This window comes from Apium graveolens, chromosome 7 (genome assembly GCF_009905375.1).
Source record: "Apium graveolens cultivar Ventura chromosome 7, ASM990537v1, whole genome shotgun sequence".
Classification (NCBI taxonomy): domain Eukaryota; kingdom Viridiplantae; phylum Streptophyta; class Magnoliopsida; order Apiales; family Apiaceae; genus Apium; species Apium graveolens.
In genome coordinates, this window is record NC_133653.1 from 185,840,599 (window position 1) to 185,860,868 (window position 20,270).

General features: G+C 37.3%; 4 protein-coding genes across 4 annotated transcripts; 2 read left to right on the forward strand and 2 right to left on the reverse strand.

The window, feature by feature from the left end:
- Positions 1–7,931: 7,931 nt before the first annotated feature.
- On the reverse strand, positions 7,932–8,670 carry LOC141674254 (uncharacterized). The gene is made up of 3 exons (XM_074480974.1): positions 8,508–8,670; positions 8,288–8,386; positions 7,932–8,185 (listed from the first exon to the last, which is right to left on the reverse strand). The coding sequence occupies exons 1-3, from the start codon at positions 8,668–8,670 to the stop codon at positions 7,932–7,934; spliced, it is 516 nt and encodes a 171-aa protein (XP_074337075.1).
- Positions 8,671–9,200: 530 nt separating this feature from the next.
- LOC141674256 (uncharacterized) lies at positions 9,201–10,100 on the reverse strand. Its single transcript, XM_074480977.1, has 2 exons — positions 9,849–10,100; positions 9,201–9,776 (listed from the first exon to the last, which is right to left on the reverse strand). Exons 1-2 carry the CDS (start codon positions 10,098–10,100, stop codon positions 9,201–9,203), a joined length of 828 nt encoding a protein of 275 aa, XP_074337078.1.
- A 4,589-nt stretch (positions 10,101–14,689) lies between these two features.
- LOC141674258 (uncharacterized) lies at positions 14,690–16,019 on the forward strand. Its single transcript, XM_074480978.1, has 2 exons — positions 14,690–15,220; positions 15,336–16,019. Exons 1-2 carry the CDS (start codon positions 14,690–14,692, stop codon positions 16,017–16,019), a joined length of 1,215 nt encoding a protein of 404 aa, XP_074337079.1.
- Positions 16,020–16,209: 190 nt separating this feature from the next.
- Positions 16,210–20,179, forward strand: LOC141675188 (importin subunit alpha-8-like). The gene is made up of 10 exons (XM_074481899.1): positions 16,210–16,690; positions 17,080–17,203; positions 17,290–17,375; positions 17,459–17,593; positions 17,699–17,875; positions 18,049–18,215; positions 18,297–18,378; positions 19,093–19,221; positions 19,419–19,582; positions 19,663–20,179. The coding sequence occupies exons 1-10, from the start codon at positions 16,436–16,438 to the stop codon at positions 20,057–20,059; spliced, it is 1,716 nt and encodes a 571-aa protein (XP_074338000.1). The 5' UTR covers positions 16,210–16,435; the 3' UTR covers positions 20,060–20,179.
- Positions 20,180–20,270: the final 91 nt, after the last annotated feature.

A 20,270-nucleotide genomic window follows, 5' to 3' on the forward strand; every position in this document is an offset into this window, starting at 1 on the left:
TTTCTGTGATAACACAAGTGCAATTGTCATCACTGAAAATCCAGTACAACATTCAAGGACAAAGCACATAGATATCAAGTACCACTTTATAAGGAAACATGTAATAAATGGTATTGTGGAACTACATTTTGTTCCAAGTGAGAAGCAGCTTGCAGATATTTTTACCAAGCCACTAGATGAATCCACCTTTTCAAGGTTGGTAAGTGAGTTAGGTATGCTTAATTATTCTTAAATCTTTATGAGATAATTTGCAAGTTGAAAAGCAGCCAGAAATTTAATTAATTTTTCAGTCTTGGATGAAATTTTGGGTAAGTCAAAATTTACATCTCGACGGATGATCATTATCCATCGAGTTTGATCATCCGTCGGAATATAATTTGCTAATAAAAGTCAATTATTTTTCTGGAATATTTTATGACTCGACGGATAACAGTGTATCCTCATCCGTCGAATTATCCTAATCTTAGCCATTGACTTCCTGAACATTATCCATCGAGTATACTTACAGTTTGTAAGCATAACACGACGGATAATGGGTGAAATTTTTACAGTTTATTTTTAAACGGCTATTTTAGGCAATTTTAATTGGCTACTTTATTTTACTTTATTATTTTTGGCAGTTATTTTTGAGATAGTATAAAATCTTATTTCATTTCCATTGCTTTTCTTTTATCATTCTCAAATTATCTGCTCCAATTTCTTTCTCTTTCAAAGCACTTACTCTCTCTCTCTCTGCAAGCTCTTATTCTCTAACAATTGCGCATGTTGTCAAGATTATGTCTCAAACTGGGTTTATTTATGAGAAGAACAATTTACTGCTCTAGTAAATAAGGGGATTCAACAATCTGGTGACTACCACAAAATGATGGATTTTGTGCAGAACTGTAAGCTTAGCTATGCCATGCTGGAATCACCCACCATTTTCTGTGAGGTTGTTGAAGAGATGTGGACTACTGCTACATACAACTCAACAGATAAGACAATCACACTCACTATTAAAGATAAGGAATTTTGTATCAATAGTGATGTTATAAAAGCATGTTTCAAGATTCCTGATAACACTGTAACCTCACCACACACTGACACTGACATAATCAATATGCTTAATTCCATGAACTATGCTCTTTCTACTTCTAAGTTAAGTGACATTATGAGATTGGGCCTTAGGAAAGAATGGAGTTTTATGTGTGATGTAGTGACAAAGGTCTTTTTAGGGTAAATCAGTAATTTTGATTCAGTCAATATCTCCATGCTTAACATGCTCTACATGCTAGTTACAGATAGGTTCTATAATTTTAGTGGCCTTGTTTTATTTGAGTTGGGATTCAAACTAGGAGAGTTAATTAAGAGAGGTAAGAATGTGTATTATGCTAGATTCTTTATGATGTTAGCTAATCACCTCTCTGAGGGAATTGTGCTTGAGAACCCTAACAACAAATTAGATTGTTGGGTTCAAGAGAGAAGAATCATTGCAGATTTGAACAGGGCAAATCATCACAGAGAAGTGTCACTTTTCTATTTCCCTGTAATGGAAGCACCTCAGGTAAGTGAGGTAAGTTCATTTATCCCTACTACTATTCCAACCTCACTAGTTTCTTTGATTTCTAGTGTAGCTATGGCAACTGAGTCAATGACCCAACAGTTGCCTACCCAAGCTACCAAACCAACAAAAATTTCAAAATCCAAATCAAAGAAAGCCCCCTCTGGTATCTCTCAAAAGATGCCAGTTGTAAAATCCACCAAAACCAAAGAGGGGAGTGTGCAGGTGGGTAAGGCAGGTGAGGGAAGGGGTGAACATAAAAGAAACCCTAAGGATAAGGATCGAGAGTTGAGTGGTTTCCAGCCTAGCCACACTGCAGTTTCCCAACATACTGCAGTGCTTAAAAAGGATAAAAGCTCATTTCTAGCTGCATCCTCCCAAAAGGATGTAGCTATTGAACAATGCTCTCAACAAAGAGCACAGGCCAAGAGGGTTAGGGACACAATCTCACCCCAAACTTATGCCAGAAAGAAAAAATCTAAAACCCTTGGGGATGCACAGGGTACACACACTGTGCAAACTGGTGCTAAAGACACAGTCCCTGCACCTTCATAAATTCAGTTTGATGTGGCTCCAATAAATGTGGAGTCACAGCCAAAATATCTAGTAATAGAAGCACCTCAAACACCAAACTCACCCACAAACTCTCTGGATGTGGATATGATAAACACATCAATTCCTGATTCCCCTTCTTTAACTTTGTTGGGAAAGCCAAAATCTAGTGCAAGTGAGCATCATATTTTAGATGATTTGTTGGCTCACTTGCTATTTATTTCAGGAACTGTTGAATCATATGTGCCCAAAATATCTTCAATCAGCACAGAGTCCACAATAGTTTTCATTCCTAGTTCATTCATTTTCTACTCTCTCGATGGATATTGCTCATCCGTCGAGTAGTGACTGTATCCCGACGGATAAGCTTGACAGCAGTTATCCGTCGGATAGCAAAACCACTCACCCGATGGATATCATTCATCCGTCGAGTGTCTCTGCACCACCTCAAACTTCATTTATTTCAAGTGCAGAAGAATTAGTGGTTGTACAGTCACTATTAGGATTGAGAGAGAAGAGTGTTTTGAGTGAGAGTCTGGGTTGCTCCCAGGAAAAAGGAGAGGAAATGAGTGAAACTATGCAGTCCATTCCTTCAGGACTGGCAAAAGAAAGTGAGAGGAGTCCCACCTTAGATGGTGAAGGTGAGGGTGTGAGGGTGGGGAGCCAGGGTGAGACCCTGATGCAAAAAAAGAGAGAAAACGAGAGAAATGCAGGTACTGGAGCTATAAGGATGGATGTCATTGCTAGTGAGTCAATGAATGCTCAGGATGCAAACAGGGAGGGACTATCTCAGCAACCTCAAGCTATTATAGATTCCACCTCCCTTGATGCTGAGGCATTTACTCACCCTGTTCAGCTTATCAACTTCTAGCTGAACAGGGCAATGACAATGCAGAAAGGATGCTCAATCTGGTGCATACCACACGGTCTATGCTAAGAGCTAAGGATGCCAACACAGCTTTGCCCTCTACAGCTGGTGATGTGGATTATAAGACTGGTGGTTCAGCTGATTTCTTTGGTGATGGAAGTGGGGATAGTGAAGATGAAGCAATGGACATAGGGGGAGAAGTAGGCTCCAGTTCAAGATCGGGTATGCCATCATGGGCATTTTCAAAGTACTGTGATGAGCACTACTTCAAGACAACCCTGATCCAACTAATCAATCAGACAAATACTACTCTTCAAACTACTACAAATGCCAGGACCAAGAAGTTCCTTCAGGTACATCTAGCCTCTCTGCAACTTCGACAAATTCAAGGCTTCCAACATGCTAGGGATGTAAACACCATCAAGGGTGATATTGAGGAGATGAAGAAGGCCATTTCAGACAAGATGGATTCTAAGCTTCCTGAAGCTATAATGCTTGACATCAAGAGGCAATTAAGGAAAAATTCTGATATTGCAACCAAGATAGATACCTTGGATACAAGAATGACAGCCATGGAAGCATCTTTAATAGCTATTCATCTTCATCAAGCCCAACAAACAGATTTACTTCAAAAACTGGTGGCTGCTCAAACCTCCTCCTCTACTCAACTTGATGATAACAAAAAGGGGGAGAAAGGACCAAGTGAGGGGGAGAGGCTTCAAATTCAAATCAGTAAAGTAATTGTGCCTTCAATTACTATCTCAAAGCCACCAGTTACAGATAATATAGATCTGATAAATACAGTAGCAACCAACATTAGAGCAGCTGAAATGAAGTAGTTGAAGCCAATCAACTGGGAGAAGATTGATGAGGATATACAAAGGAAATTTGGGCTAGTAAAGGAGCCAAAAAATTCAGCCATCCATCACTCTCAAATCAAGCAGATTTCTGTGAATGAGATGAGCATGAACTATCTGGAAAGGGGACAGTCATCCTGCATCAAATCTCCAAAGGCTGAAATAATTCTGAGACCAAGGGTGAACTATCCAAAATCATCATTGAAGAACCCTTTGGATACTGTGTATGAGACACCTAAGCTTGATGAGAAGAAACTTCTGTCAAGGTCAATTGCTTTCTACAAAGATCCAGCTGATTCGGCTTTGAAAAAAAGAATTCCTAAAGTTTTCAGGAATGGGAAAGAAATTTGTATAGTGGCTGGACACCCACAATTTGCTGAAGCAAAGAGAGAAGAAAAGGCTAGATTGAAGCAGGAAAAGAAGCAAGTTGCTCTAGATGCTAAAAAGGCTAAACAAAAGAAAGAGCAAATTACTATCTTGACCAAACTACATACTGTAAATTCATCACAACAAATTCCTACTCAGCCATCTGAAATCATTGAATCTCAAGATCCAGAGAAGTAAGTTGAACAACAGAAGAAAGCTCCAAGAATCAAGGAATTGGCTAAAAGAACCAAAAGGAAACTGGACATTGTTGATAAGGAATTGGAGAATCAGTTTCCCAAGGAATCCACTCCAACTACAACTCAAGCAACAAAACCCTATGTGGTATTTGAAGATATCAAGGTGGTGGATCCTTACAGGAACATTCATGGTGAACCTATTGTGCCTAAGGATGAACCAATAGAATGGGAGAACATACCAATTCCTGACTTTAATCTGCCAATCCTTAGCAAGCCAAAAAGAACAAAGTCAAGAGCAGTCAAGAAAGTGAAGTTGTCACCTCTCAAATCCAAATCTCTAGTCAAAGCTCAATCTAAAGCCAATAAGGGAGATTACCTGTACTTATGTGACATCAAGGAGTTTTCTGATCTAAACCTCTATCTAGATGAACTAGATGAAGTGAGAGGAATTGATGCATACAAAAATCTACATGAAAGGTTAGTGTTCAAGTATAAGGGAGGAAAGGAGATTCAGTGGCCACTTCACAGGATCCTTCAAGAAAGCCAAGTTGTATTGATTAAGGTTTATTCATCTTTCAAGAAGAACTTTGGGTTCAATGTTACTGTAAGAAGATTGGTTATAAAGAAGATTGAAGAACTAAGGAGTGTTAGAGCTAAAGATTCACTCCCAAAGACTCTAATTATCCCTTACACAGGGAGAAGAGTGCATCTAAGGCCCAACTGGCTGATGGAGTTTATGGATAACAAAGGAGTGAGAAATTTTTTCAGATTAGAAGACCAATTGAGCATCTCTAGCATTGAGACTCTCTTGGAAATGCAAGAAAAGCTAAATCTCTCATAATCTGATGAACTGGAATTCCACAAGCAGCTCCAAAATCAGATTGAAGAAAACAACAGAAAGCTTGGAAAGAGATCCAGACCTTCAAGGAACTAGATAAATCTGCTCAGGCTAGAGGAGCACCTTGAAAATGACTGTGAGCTAAACTTTGTACATTTTGTTAATTGAAGCACTTTTCAGTATTATCTACTCTCTTTTAAAGTTATATTTTTAGGGTGTTTTGTTATCATCAAGTATCTCTTAATTTATGGCTATAATTCCAGTAGACATAAATTGGAGGAGATTGTTGTGTATATGTTGTGTACTTGATGATTTCATTAACAAAACACCTTGGTAGATTTTACTTAGTGAAAATGTAGAACTCGACGGATAAGGATTATAGTCCCGACGGATGACTCAATATAGTTCCGACGGATGATGATTTATTATCCATCGAGTGAGTAGCTTATGTAACAATAAATCTGTAGCACATTTCTGCATTCACCTTTGTATAGATTCTGTAGTAGCATATAAGTCATGTTGACTTTAACTAGATATGCAGAATAGGTTGATTAATTATACATAGATGATGTCTTATAATTCTGCATAAATAAAATGAAATCAAGTACCAAAATAGCTATCGACGGATGATTAACAAAGCTTCGACGGATGATCATAAAGCTATCAACGGATGATCAACAAAGTTGTCGACGGATGATCAACAAAGCCATCAACGGATGATCATGTACTCAACGGATAAAGAATTCAAACATCCGTTGACAGTGACAACACAGTCACATGCGTCGAGTGTATGCAAATGGAATGTGGTAGCCTATTCAACTAGGTTTTCGAGAACAAAGAAGCATTGCCATTTCCATGCTATTATGAAGATATTCAAAGATGCTGGAATATAGTAATGAAGTAGCATTGTAATAGACTTGATAGTTTTGTTTTATTATCCTGTCTTATTACTTTGTAATCTTGGTGTTATATAAACTAAGAAGCAGCAATTAGAATAGTAACTAAGGAACTAAGAAACTGAAGAACCTAGAGAGAAATATTTGTAAGCTGTATTCTTAGCATTTCTCTCATTCTTAGTTATTTTCATTTTTGTAAGCAGTTGTGAGCTTTTTGCACATAGAGTTCTCTCGATATATATTATATATCTCTGGTGGAATCATTCAAATCCATCAGAAAGTTTTTAAAGACTCTTGTTTTTAATTACTTGTGTTTTGATTCATTTCAAGTGATTATTCCGCATTCTGCTAATCAATTCACACTGATATATATATTTGAGTTAGAATAATTTTTATTCAAGAAAAAGTTTCAATAATTCCATTCAACCCCCCTTCTGTAATTCTTGTTATATTGTTAAGGGACTAACAGACCGCATTGGATTTACAGACCAGATGGCTTGAACCATAACCAAACAATCAGACTCTAGGGTAACTGATAACCATTTTTTCTGATAAATCCAGGTTAAGGCTTCCTTCACAGCTATGGCCTCCTCAAGAACCGGGCTAGTGCACTTCGACTCAGTTATGACTTTTGCTTCTATGAATCTTCCATCTAAATCTCTAGCGACCATTCCGAAACCATCTTAAGATCTATCTTCAAAAATAGTTGCATCAACGGACACCTTAACTATGTTTGTTTGGGGCTTTGCCCAGGAAGTCACTTCATCTCCATTAGCCTGTGGTTGAAGAAAAGTGCTAGAAGATCTGCTCTGGGCGATTGTCCATTGTGTAAGGTACCGTTTCGTTGCTGCTACTATCTTGTTAACATATGAGAATTTCTGGTTCTATACTAGATTATTGCGAGCCCTCCAGATGGCCCAACACAGCGTTATATATTCTACACGCTGCTACACTGAGCCCGAACTCAACATCAATATCATTCAACTAATAATATTCATGTTTTGACCTCGGCTGATCACTACTCTGAGAAGACTCTAACAATGGGCTACAAACAGACATGTTACCAGACTGTGCAGAATAGTTTCCTCCTCACCATGACAGACTGGACAGAGTGTTTGAATCGGGACTTGTTTGCTTTGCAGTTAAGACAGTGTAGGTAAACATTGTAAAAGCGCACGCCAAACCAGATTCAACGCCTTTGGAGGAGCTTTCACGCTCCATAAAAGTTTTCAAATACCAGAATTATGTTGAACACTCCAAGCACCCTTTTGCACCTGAAGAAATTTGTACGCGCTCTTGACGGAATAGTTATCAGAATTTTCGAGTGACCAATACATCACATCTTCATGACTTGCTTCATTTAACTGGATAGCTAGAATCTGCCATTGGTCTCTATCATTAAATATATCTTCAATAATCTCGACATCCCATGCTTCTTCATCTAAGCAGAACCGAGATGAGACTTTTTGATTTTCAATTATTGGAGACTCTGTAGTAACAAACGGGTTGGTGTCATCATGCAACCAAGGCTGGCTTGAGATGTATATGCTTTCTCCATTGCCTATCTTTAATTTTACTCCCTCCAATAGTAATTGCTTTGCTGCGTGGATGCTCCTCCAAATAAAACTGGGGTTATGGCCCAAGCTATAAGTAAGAAAATCTCCACCAGCAAAATATTTGGCCTTATAAATTTTCGAGGCTAAGCTATCAGGATTGGTCATAAAACGCCAACCTTGTTTACCCAACATGGATAAGTTAAAATCTCTGAAATTGCGGAATCCCAAGCCTCCTGCAGTTTTGTGTTTTGACATCTTTTCTCAGCTCATCCAACTTATGTGCGATGAATTTGTTGGCTTAGAGGTCCACCAAAATTTTGGCAGGCTTTTCTCTATGTCCTTGGTGATCTGGAGAGGCAATAAAAAGACAGACATGGCGTAGGATGGAAGGGTTTGCACCACTGACTTCACCAAAATCTCATTTCCCGATCGGGCCATAGTTTTACCATCCCACCTTCTGATTTTTGACATCACTTTATCCTTCAAAAAGCCCAGCATCGCTGATTTATTTCGCCCTATAATATTTGGCAGACCCAAATATTTACAATGAGCATCAGCCTCTCTCATATGTAATGTCATGCAAATATTTTATCTATAATACTCGATAACATTTGTACTGAAGAATACTGATGATTTGTCAATGTTCACCTTTTGACCTGAAGCATTCTCATACACATTCAACAACTGTAATACATTCGACGCTTCAGAAGTATCAGCTTTACAGTAGAAATAATATCATCGGCAAATAACATGTGCGAGATTGTGGGAGCTCTTCGACAGATCTTTACTCCATGGATCAAATGTTTATTTCGTACTTTCGAATCAAAGATGACAGACCTTCAGCACAAATGATAAACAGGTTAGGGGAGAGGGGATCGCCTTGACGAATTCCTCTCATAGGAATTATTAGACCCATTTCGTATTCACCGTGCATTATTGTATACTGAACCGTAGTAACACTTTGAAGAACCAAGTGCACCCACCACATCGAAAACCCCATCTTTAGAAGGATAGCTCGCAGAAATCCCATTCAATTCGATCATAGGTCTTGCTCATGTCTAAATTCAGCGCCATAAAACCATCTTTCCCTACTTTCTTACATTTGAGATAATGCATAACTTCGTAGGCTGTCATGATATTATCCGAAATCAAACGACCTAGAATGAAAGCACTTTGTGTTTCCGACACAACATCATTGATCACTTCTTTTAAGCTGTTGGCCATAACTTTTGTAATAATCTTCATCAAAATATTACACAAATCTATAGGTCGAAGCTCACCTATGACTGTCGGATTTTTCTTCTTTGGTATCAACACAATGTTAGTGTCATTTAAGCCTTGCAGTAGATCCCCAGTAGCAAAAAATTCTTTAGTCGCCTTAATGATATCCTTCCCAACAGTGCTCCAGTGCTTCTTAAAGAAACCTGGCGCCATGCCATCAGGGCCTGGCGCTTTATCTGGATTCATTTGGAAGAGAGCTACCTTTACTTCGTCATCAGAGATTTCCTTTAACAACTCTCTATTCTGAGCTTAACTCACTGACTCAGTTACACAATCGATCACCTCTGAACTTTTAGTAGCAGTGAATAAGTCTTGATAGTACCTTGTGATTAACTGCTGCAAATTAGTCTGCCAATCCACCCAACTGCCGTCGGTATCTTTGAGTTTCTGAATGTGGTTTGTACGACGTCTAACATTACAGGATGCATGAAAATATTTCGTGTTTTTATCACCTGACTGTAGCCATAGCTGTTTAGACCTCTGTTTCCAGAAAATTTTCCTCTGATTTAAAATCAAGAATAGCTTTTGTTTTGCCTCTTTATACATCCTCGAGGACTGGGCATCACGTGCACTTCTGAGCTGTTGAAGTCTCTCCTTACAATCCCTGATTCTGCGATTAAAACAGCCAGTGATTTCTTTTCCCCAGACCTCTAAACTTTCGCCACAAAGAGCAATTTTTTGCATGATATTAAGAGTAATGTCAACCTCCCAGTTATCCTTAACAATTTGTGAGCATAAAGGTTCCAATAGCCAAGCATTTTCGAACCGGAAACGCCTATTCGAACGCTGCAGACGACCGGTTTTTGGGTCTAACAAAATTGGACTCTGATTAGACGGAGAAACTTCGAAATTATATAACTTTTCTAGTGCAAATATATCCCATCAAACATTAGTTACCAGTGCTCGATCAAGTCTAATCTCGATCCATACTTCAGTATCACGACCTCTTTCCCATTTAAATGGATGGCCATATAAATCAAGATCTTTCAGCTCTGCATCTTCAAGAGCTTTGTTAAAACCATCAATAAGACGTTGAGGGTAAGCAGCACCCCCTCTCTTCTCCTCTTGACTAATAATGTTGTTCATATCACCTATAACACGCCAAGATAAGTTTGAATCCCGCGAAAAGTTTCTCAGCAAGCCCCACATTCTTTGTCTCAGATTTCTATCCGGCTCTCCATAAAAACCTGTTAATCTCCATCGTTGAAACCCCTATGTGTGAACTCCTACATCAATGTGGTTAGAAGAAAGACTAAGGAGCTTAAGAGACCTGAGGTGTTAAATGCATAGCCTCGTGAATCTAATATGCACAGAATTCAACTAGCTGCTTTTATTACTCTACTAGTACTAGTATTTAGAACATTTTAAATTTAGCTCACAAATTACTCAATATACATTTTTTCATTTAAACATAATTTTTATTTATCTTTTTAATATAATTTTTTTATATTTTAAAATTATACTAAAATATCTATTTATTTTTCAATATCCTTTTTATTCCGAATATGATTACATATATTTCAGAGGAATATCGAAGTTTTCTACCAATTTAATATATCCAACACTACTTATTATTATTATGTACTTCATTCGTCCCATACGAAATATACATTGAGAACGAGGATAACGCTCATTTATAACATATTTGCATAAATTATTTTAATTTATTTTTTCTTTTAAATAAAATTTTGATATTTGAAGTTTAATACACAAAAAGAAAATTTTAAAATGAGTTATTAAAATATGTTTTTTATTCACCTTAAAATGTGTGTCGCAAATTGAAAAAAACTGTATATAATTGAACATGGCGGAGTGAGTATTTGATATTCAAGATTTTATTAAGATTGTTAAAATTTTGCTTTTATAAAAAAGAATGTTTTTTTCAACTAATAATTTATAAAAAATATTTTGAATTAATTTAAAAACTTCCAAAATAGATATCAAAATTTTAAAATAATAAAATTTTATTTTGACGACTCTTACTATCTAAACATAACAATTACAAACGGATCGGAACAAGCTTAGAAAATAAAAAAAAATCAGAGAAACAGTGTACATATTTATTTATCCCAAATTTACACTGAAAATAATCAAATGTATAACATTAAACATGCACAGTTATTTTTGTTGCACAGAAAATGAGGAAGGCTATTATAGTAATTACTTATTACTGTGTGAAGCAATTATTTACTGTATTTAGCAATTATTATTTATATTTGTTGTTTTTTTACATCAAATTAATATTTTTTTTAAATAGCTCTAATAGTTAGTCGATTAAGTAATAATCTATCTAAAATAGTATTTTTAAAGATCCCAAACATAATGGAGACATTGTATTTTTTTATACATGTATTAATATAAATATCATGAATTCATATCATTTAAAATTTAAAATAAACAGATTTAATAATCAATTCAAAATAATTTTTTAAATAAATTTATTTAATATTAAAAAAATAAATATATGCAGTCCGTGAATGACACTGGTTTACACTGGTTTAACTTCAAATATGAAAGGTTGGGGACGTTCGGTTTCGTTTGTGGCATCTTGGGACATTCTGAACGTGATTGTAGTGTTGTCTATGCTAACTCGGATAAGGTTGTGGAGCGTGCTTATGGAGTATGGTTGCGAGCTCCTCCAAAAAATGCTGTAAAACTAAACACTGGCGCTAAGTGGTTGAAAAATACGGGGATTCATAGCAACATGTGGACAAATCCGGTGGCGCCGACGGTGGTGCAGAACGACAAACAGGAAGAAGCAAGATTCATGGAGGTTGATGGGGTGGTTAGAGAAAATCACGGGGATAAGGGAAGTGTGGCAGTTAAGGGGAGAGATTTCAGGGCATCTGGTGAATCAATTATTACAAGCAAAAATATAGAAAGTGATAATATGGAAAGAGAGAAGATTGTATGCGACCCAAAACGAAAAAGAGTGGAGGATAAGGTGGAGGAAGAGCAGGAGAAAAATCAGGAGGAAATAAATAACCAAATTCAAATGGCAGATCATTTAAACTTGCAAATGGCGGGTCCTGGAGCCCAGGCCCGCCTAGGATTATGAGCCTTATAGCATGGAACTGTCGTGGGCTGGCCAACCCACGAGCAGTTAGATTACTAAAGGAGATGAATAATCTTTATCGGCCCAGCATTATTTTTCTTAGTGAAACAAAATATAAAAAAGATCGAGTAGAGAAGGTTAAAAATAAACTTGGTTTTGTAGGTTACTTTGCTATTGAAGCGCGGGGGCAGGGAGGTGGCTTGGCACTCCTCTGGAAGAATGAGGGGAGTATTGTTGTTACCAATAGTAGTTAGAACTTCATAGACTTCGAGGTTAATCATGAGGTACTGGGCAAATGGAGGTACACTGGGTACTATGGCTTTCCAGAACGAGGGAGGAGGGTTGAGGCCTGGGATATGTTAAGAAACTTGGCTACAGATTCGGTGTTGCCATGGTGTATTATTGGCGATTTTAACGATTTAATGACAGTTGATGAGAAGGTTGGAGGTCAAGGTCACCCACGTAATTTACTAAGTGGTTTCTCAGAAGCAATAAATGACTGTGACTTGGTGGACTTGGGATATGAAGGGGAGAAATTCACTTGGGAACGATTTAGAGGAACAGACAAGTGGGTAGTTGAGAGATTGGATAAAGGTTTTGCCAATAAGGAATGGATTGAGTTGTTTCCAAATACGGTAGTTCAGGTGCATGAGGTCTCGACATCTGATCATAAACCTTTAAGTTTGTAGCTAAATAGACAAGTGTACATGCCTAAAGGTCGTCGTTTTCTTTTGAGAACGTATGGATTCATGAAACAGAGTGTCGTAATTTCATCCAACAGTGCTGGACTGATTCTGCAACTCAAAATCTGATGGAAAAATTGAATAGGTGTTGTTTGAAGTTGGAGGAATGGGGAGGAGGTATAATCAGGCACCTAAAATCGAAGTTGGCATTTTATCGAAAAGAGATGCAACGAATGAGATCTAGGCGGGATGCGTATGGCGTGAATCTGTATAATGAGGCGAAATGGAATTACTTGAAATTATTGGAGAAACAGGAAGTGTTTTGGAGCCAAAGGGCTAAGCAGTATTGGTTGAAGCATGGGGATAACAATACTCGATTTTTTCATGGATTTGCATCCACGAGAAAGGAGCATAATAAAATTCGCAGGTTGAAGGATGCAGATGGTAATTGGCGTGATACGGAGGAGGATATTCAAGGCACTATAGTAAAATATTTTGATGAGATTTTCTTGGCAAACAATACGGATGAACTCTTACCAGAGCGAATTCGTTTCAAGCAAATTACAGAGGAGCAAAGTAATGCGTTGTTGCAGCAAGTGACTGAACAAGAGGTGAAAGAAGCAGTGTTTGCTATGTATCCTGAAAAAGCACCGGGTATAGATGGCCTTAACCCATGTTTTTTCCAAACCTACTGGAGCATAGTAAGTGCAGATGTGTTTAAGTTCTGTCGAGATTTTCTTTAACATGAGAGGTTGCCAGATGAAGTGAATAAAATGTTGGTATGTCTAATTCCTAAAATTAAATGCCCAAAACAGGTTGCGGATCTACGTCCTATTTCTTTGTGCAATGTGATTATGCGGATTGTGTCGAAAGTAGTTGCCAACAGACTGAAGCCCTGTTTAAACTCCATAATATCTCTTAATCAATCTGCTTTTATTGGGGGTAGGCTTCTCACAGATAATGCGATGCTGGCTTTTGAAATTAATCACTACATTCATCAAAAAACTCAAGGGACTGATGGGGTAGCAGCATTGAAAATAGATATTTCTAAGGCATACGATCGTTTGGAGTGGAGATATGTTGAGCTAATGTTACAAAAAATGGGGTTCCCTCAGCTTTGGATAACTCGTATTATGCAGTTAGTAACGACGGTCTCGTATAGCTTTGTGAGAGAGGGAAAGGTTTTTGGTGAGGTGCAGCCGACTAGGGGGATTAGACAAGGAGATCCAATCTCTCCGTATCTATATATAATTTGTGCTGAAGGTTTGACTGGGTTACTTCGCCAATATGAAGAAAGTGGTTTAATTCACGGCTGTAAAGTGGCAAGAGGAGCTCCGTGTATAACACATTTGCTCTTTGCAGATGATTGTCATTTGTTCTTCAAAGCCCGAAGTACTGAAGCTCAAAGTTTGGTGCATATTTTGCAGAGATACGAGAGGCTGTCAGGACAAAAGATAAATTTTAGAAAATCGGACATTGTTTTTCGCCCGAATACTGGTGATGTAGTAAGAGCAGAAATCTGTCAGATGTTAGCAGTGAATGTAAAAGATAAATCGGGCAAGTACTTAGGCATGCCTACGTATGTAGGGAGGAGCAAAAAAGAGGTCTTTGGGTTTATAAGTGATAAAATCCAGAAAAAATTACAATCGTGGAGCAATAAGGAATTGTCAAAGGCTGGGAAATTGACATTGGTTGGAACAGCAGCACAAACTATACCAAACTTTTGGATGAGTCTCTTCTTAATTCCGGATGTGATATGTGAAGAGATAGAGCGAAAAATGAATGCATTCTTATGGGGTAATTCTACAGGCAAGGGGGTTAAGTGGATCACATGGAAGAAATTGTGTGTGCCGAAGGAGGTTGGGGGGTTGGGTCTGAAGGAGTTAAAGAAGTTTAACGCTGCGATGCTAGCTAAATAGGGTTGGAGGCTCTTAACGGAGGCAAATCCTCTAGTTAGTGCAGTCATTAAGGCTAAATATTACCCTCAAACTGATCTGTTAATGGCTAATCTAGGGAACAATCCGAGCTATGTTTGGAGGGGAATTGTTGCATCTTTGGAATGGTTAAAAGGTGGAGCTCGTCGAAGAATTGGGGATGGGGAGAATACTTTGGTCTGGCGTGACCCGTGGTTACCAAATCAATCAAATGGTTATATTCGAACACCTGTTTATGAACATCTGCAGAATATTAAAGTTCAAAATTTGATGACAATGAAGGGTACAGAGTGGGATCTTGAGGTCATTGCTGATTTATTTGAAGAAGCAGTTTGTGAGCAAATTCAAAGCATTCCGTTGTCCAGGCATGTTCAGCATGATTCGTGGTATTGGTTATTGGAGGACAAGGGAATCTTTACTGTCAAGAGCTGCTATAGGTTCATTCAAGGGGAATGTGATGATGAGTACAAAAGTTTGTGGAAGAGAATCTGGGCGTTGAAATTACCTCGAAAGGTGACACACGTCATATGGAGGTTGTGTAAAGATTGCCTTCCTACTAATGCAGCACTGTACAATAGATATGTTGATGTAAATCCAGTATGTCCGTGGTGTCATGCTGCAGCTGAAACGAATTTGCATGTTATTTTCCTCTGTGATTTTGCTCTGACGTTGTGGCGAACGGTGGGTTTACAATCGTTGGTGCATTGTACAGACTAGGAAGCGCCTAAGGAGGTTTTTGATCGTGTGTTTCAACAGGGTTCTAAAGACCAGTGTTTACAGGTATCCATGTTATGCTGGAGTTTATGGCACCGTAAATGGATCTATCTTTGGTGTTCTTAACACAGCCACATGCTTACTTCGAGAATGGACGGAAGCACAGGCGAGAGAAGAGAAATTGCTCATTAGAGGAAAGACTGGGGATAGAGTTTGGTCGAAGCCGTCTCCTGGATGGTTTAAAATAAATATCGATGCAGCGGTGTTCATAATGGGTGGCATTGGAGTTGCAGCAGTGGTCAGAGACGATCAAGGAGGCTTTGTTGCAGCCCGTGTTTTGAAATTACCAGGAAAGTGGAGCCCTCGGGAAGCTGAAGCTTTAGCTCTAAAGGAGGCGCTATCTTCGGTGCTTGATCGAGGATATATGCAATGTGAGTTTGAAACAGATTGTTATGCTTTAGCTGCCACCTGCAATGGAAGTCCGGGGCATTCTTTATTTAATACAATTGTGATTGATTGTATTGGTTTAAGTAAGCACATAAATCAAGTGCTATTTAGTTTTGCTTTTCGTTCTGCAAATAATGTAGCTCATGTCTTAGCACAGGCTGCTTATTCTATGATGGACATAGGAGAGTGGGGGTTGTCACTCCTCCTAACTTTCTTGTTCGCTCTCTGGAGCTAGATTCTATTATCTAATGCAAGTTCGATTTTCCTAAAAAAAAAAATTATAGTGAAATATAACTGAAATACAGTTCTTTATATATAGACGACATGTGGTCCCACACACTAGTTATTTTAAAAAGAGAAGAGCTTAATGAAATTCAGTTAATTGGACTGGCGATTTCGCTGCCCCAGAAAAGTGAGCCGGTTGATCTATCTATCTGGAAAACGGGGACTGGGGGATTGGAGAGTGATAAATATACGTGCCTGGTAATACACAAATAAAAAAGAAGAAGAAAGCAAAAACTTTGGTGCAGTTGTTAGCTTTTTTAGGGCTTTCTTCGAAGGAGGTCAAGCTTCGACTGGGGTGCGTGAGAGTTTACTTAGCGACAACATAAAAGAGAGAGGAGAAGAAAAGGGTAATCAGGGTTTGAGACAATGGAGTCTGTGGAAAGAGAGCATCCTGATAAATTCGAAATTGATGAGGAGAGAGAACGTATAGTAAAAGAATATGAAAGTATGTGCGATCCTGATGGTGTTAGCATGGAAATCAAACTCAGACGAGTGTTTGAGGACGAGAATTCACTGCGACACAGAAGAAATCGAGTTGAAAGCATATGTGAACCACTTCATTATATTTACTCCGATCCTCCATGGATTGCCAGACAACTCGCTTTTACTGTCTACGATCAGGTCTTATGTTTTTCCATCTTCATTATATGTATATTTGTTGTTTTTTTAATAATCTTGCCCAGGTGTTTAGGGGAAAAAGAGGCTAAAAATAGAGAGAAATAAAAACCGTGTATTGATTTTTACATGCCTAGTATTGAAAATTAAACAAGCCATACTCCGAAAACAAAACTATGATGAAGTAGCTTGAAATATAAAAATAGATACTACCTTGTAAGAATCGTGCTTGAAAAAAATCTCCAACTGCAAACTTTCTAACACCCTTTATTGTCTTTACTTGTATTGACTAATACTCATTAAAGTGACCCTGGATTTTTATGCTAATATTGCTTCTCAATGACTTCCCTCATTGTTGATTGAGCTTTCCCTTTCTTTTCTTTTTTTGCATGCAGGTTAAGAAACTCAATGGCCTAATTTTTGATATCGAGAATCGATTTTGTAAGGATCATGCAAATAATAGCCAAATAATAGACATTGAAGGGTACACCGAAGAGTTGGGCGAAATGATTTCAACAGGTTAATTTACAGGGACACATTTGTTTTTGTTTGTTAGTTAATTTTACTATTGAATGTTTTTTACATCGGGATTTTCTAACAAATAGATCCAAGGCTTTGCGATTTATTGGAACTGGATTTTCTTATGCTCATTGTTCGGTTGCTTAAGAGTCAAGAAATCCCAAGAATCCAGGTAGATTTATCAGAGGATCATTATGAATTTCAATTTAGATTTATCTAAACCAACATATGCAACATCTTTGCATTTTTTAACAGGCCTATGCTGCTAGCATCCTTAGACCCGTAGTTGCTTTTTCTCGCAACAAAGATGATGTTGGTGTGGTAATACAATCTATAACTCCGGTTGTTTTGAATCTTATATGCTCTCAAGTTAGTTTAGTACGGGTGAAGGTAACCTCTTAAACAAAAGTAGACTCGTTAATTCAAATTTTGTTGATGTGAATGTGTTGACACAATGAAAGAATAGTTATAAGAGATATCTTTTTTACCATGCAGGCTCTTTGGTTATTACGCAATCTTGTTTTTAAAATTTCAACATCTAGTATAGAAGAATTTCTAGCCCCAGTAACATCCATTATCCTCCAGAACTGTGACGGCTTTGGTGTGGTACGTCCAGCCGCCGAGATTTTATTAGTTGTTTGTCAAGAACATCCAAAACTCTCACGTGAAAAGGTTGTTACATGTCAATCTTAATTTCAAAATTTTCTATGTAGAGTCATTTTTAAGAATACATACTATTATTTACTGTATTTTTTAAACTTTTGTAATTGAATATTTCAAGTTTTCTAGGTAGAGTCGTTCCTAAGAGTACATATCACTATTGACTATTTTTTACATCTTTGCAGTTGAATCTTGTTCTTCCGACTCTGATAAAGCTAATTGAATCTAATTTTATGTTATTACTAACATCTGGATGTTGGGGACTTGCACGTTTATGCGATGGAAGGAAAGAAATGGTGATTGAAGATAAAGACCTTAAACATCTCATTCGTCGTCTTGTTCATATCACAAAGTAAGTGAATTATTCTCTTCTTTTGGACATTTTCGCTTTCTAATTGAATATGTTTCCTAATGTTTGATGCTGATGTTTCAGTTGGGAAGAACGCGCTGCAGTCAATTCCGGACTTGTTTCCTTGGGTAGTATTGCGAGATGGGGTAGTGACGATGTTATTAAGGTATATAGTAAAGTGGTGAAACCATAAGTTTTAGTTGATGCATATACTCGAAGCTCCATATAAATGTGTTTATTGGGTCTTACATAGAGTTTACATGCACACTTAATAACAGCGGTACGTAGTGAACTTTTGCTTAAATCATGATCGTTAAATGTCGATCAGATGGGTGAAAATTAGTATGTTAAAAAACTCGTGACCATGTTTATGTATAGCCTGTTTGTTTGAGTTATATTCTGAGGCTGGTTAGGCTTGAGGGCATCTCAAACCTGTCAGGATACGCTATTATGAAGTATATAGTTGTCATAAAGTTGTACTGCAGTAATAGTATATTTCATAAAGGTTACTTTAGTCTTTGTGCTCATTGCGACTGAATATCCTATAAATACCTAATGTATTCTTTACATTTCTATTATGAATGATATATGAAAATGGCTGTAAACTAGGTCAAGAATTCATTAGAACCTGACAGAGCCCAACAAAGCCACTAATATAGTGTATAATTTAAACCATTTTGTTACTACATCGTTGAACACTTGAATGTGATGTTAAAGGGTGCCCCGGATTTGACAATTTCTCGATAAAAGGAGCTTCGCATAATTTTGACTTCTTATTTTAATCTCTGTTTAGCTCATTTTGGACAACGTATGATTTTTTTGGTTCATCGTTCAATGTGCTTTGTATATTATCTTCTTAGTCTTTTTTTTGGTTTTCCAGGCTATAATTCAGGACAAAGGTTCATTGAACATGTTTTCCATCTTATTAGAGGAAGACGATATGTACATTGCGAAGCAAGTTTGCTGGATTATTTCAAACATAACTGCAAGAAATCGAGAGCAAATAATGGTGAGTGTAGAATAAAATGGTTAAATATTAATTATTTTACTGCATGATACCTAGTATACTAGTTGCATGGAAGTAAATTTTAGTATTTATGTACATTGCAGTTTAAATACAGTTGTGCAAGAAAATATTGTTTACAAAATAATTTAGAATAGTCTTAATCTGCGAATATATAATTCCTGTTGGCATATTTTTTCAAGGATGTACTTATTGGCGGAATTGATGTACCTATTGGTGGAATTGATTGCAAGTTCCTTTACCATCTTGACAAAATTGTTCAAGATTGCAAATTGGCTGATGTAGCTAAGGAGGCACTTTGGGCAATCACAAATGTTATGTGTGGTCTTGGCTTCGCTAATAGAAGGTATATTTTTGTATTAGTGCTACCATATTTCAGTTTAATATATCTTTTATATGAAGATTGACATGTATATCTTATAACAGATGGGTTTGGGAAAGCTGCAATTACATGGCTTGGGTTCAACGATTGCCTCAATTCCATAGTGATAAACTTTTAGTTTTAGTTTTTTTAGAAGGATTGGTTAATATTCGAGCTGTGCGAGTAACTTGGGATGGGTTTGATATTGATGATAATATGTTGCGCCTTCTCTTCGAGATCATAGTATATGATAGTGATATGTTTACCAAATGTGGTATTGATAATGCTCAAGAATATGATGATAGAGCTATTCTTTCTCCTGATGATAATGCTCAAGAATCTGAGGATATAGTGACGTATAATCTAGAGTTTACATTCGAATTGTGGGAGCCATCATGTTCTGGTATTCGTCTACGTTACTACAGTTTGAAGAAGGACTTTATTATCCAATTAATAAATTAGGGGTAAACAGCCCAAAAGGTAATGAGTTGTTCAACAGAATTTCCAAGAGAAGTTAGTGCTTTATTTGGGATAGTATAACATCTATGCTTGTTTTAATGTTGTTGGATGAATAGGTCTGTAATGCATGTTATATACTCAACATGAAATTATGGAGTTTGGTTGAAAAACTCTATTTTTAGTGTTATGTACATAATTTGATACTAATGCTTAG

Bases quoted from the DNA above. Each gene is read 5' to 3' on its own strand.
- LOC141674254 (XM_074480974.1), bottom strand. From the start codon at position 8,670: ATGGGGTTTTCGATGTGGTGGGTGCACTTGGTTCTTCAAAGTGTTACT. The intron at 8,387-8,507 runs GTCTGTCATCTT...TCTACTGTAAAG, and splicing joins GTTTATCATTTGTGCTGAAG to CTGATACTTCTGAAGCGTCG. The intron at 8,186-8,287 runs GTACAAATGTTA...CAAATATTATAG, and splicing joins CAAATCATCAGTATTCTTCA to GGCGAAATAAATCAGCGATG.
- LOC141674256 (XM_074480977.1), bottom strand. From the start codon at position 10,100: ATGTGGGGCTTGCTGAGAAACTTTTCGCGGGATTCAAACTTATCTTGG. The intron at 9,777-9,848 runs GTAACTAATGTT...CCGTCTAATCAG, and splicing joins TTAGACTTGATCGAGCACTG to AGTCCAATTTTGTTAGACCC.
- LOC141674258 (XM_074480978.1), top strand. From the start codon at position 14,690: ATGGCTAATCTAGGGAACAATCCGAGCTATGTTTGGAGGGGAATTGTT. The intron at 15,221-15,335 runs GTATGTCCGTGG...TGCATTGTACAG, and splicing joins GATATGTTGATGTAAATCCA to ACTAGGAAGCGCCTAAGGAG.
- LOC141675188 (XM_074481899.1), top strand. From the start codon at position 16,436: ATGGAGTCTGTGGAAAGAGAGCATCCTGATAAATTCGAAATTGATGAG. The intron at 17,876-18,048 runs GTTGTTACATGT...ACATCTTTGCAG, and splicing joins CAAAACTCTCACGTGAAAAG to TTGAATCTTGTTCTTCCGAC. The intron at 19,222-19,418 runs GTGAGTGTAGAA...TATTTTTTCAAG, and splicing joins GAAATCGAGAGCAAATAATG to GATGTACTTATTGGCGGAAT.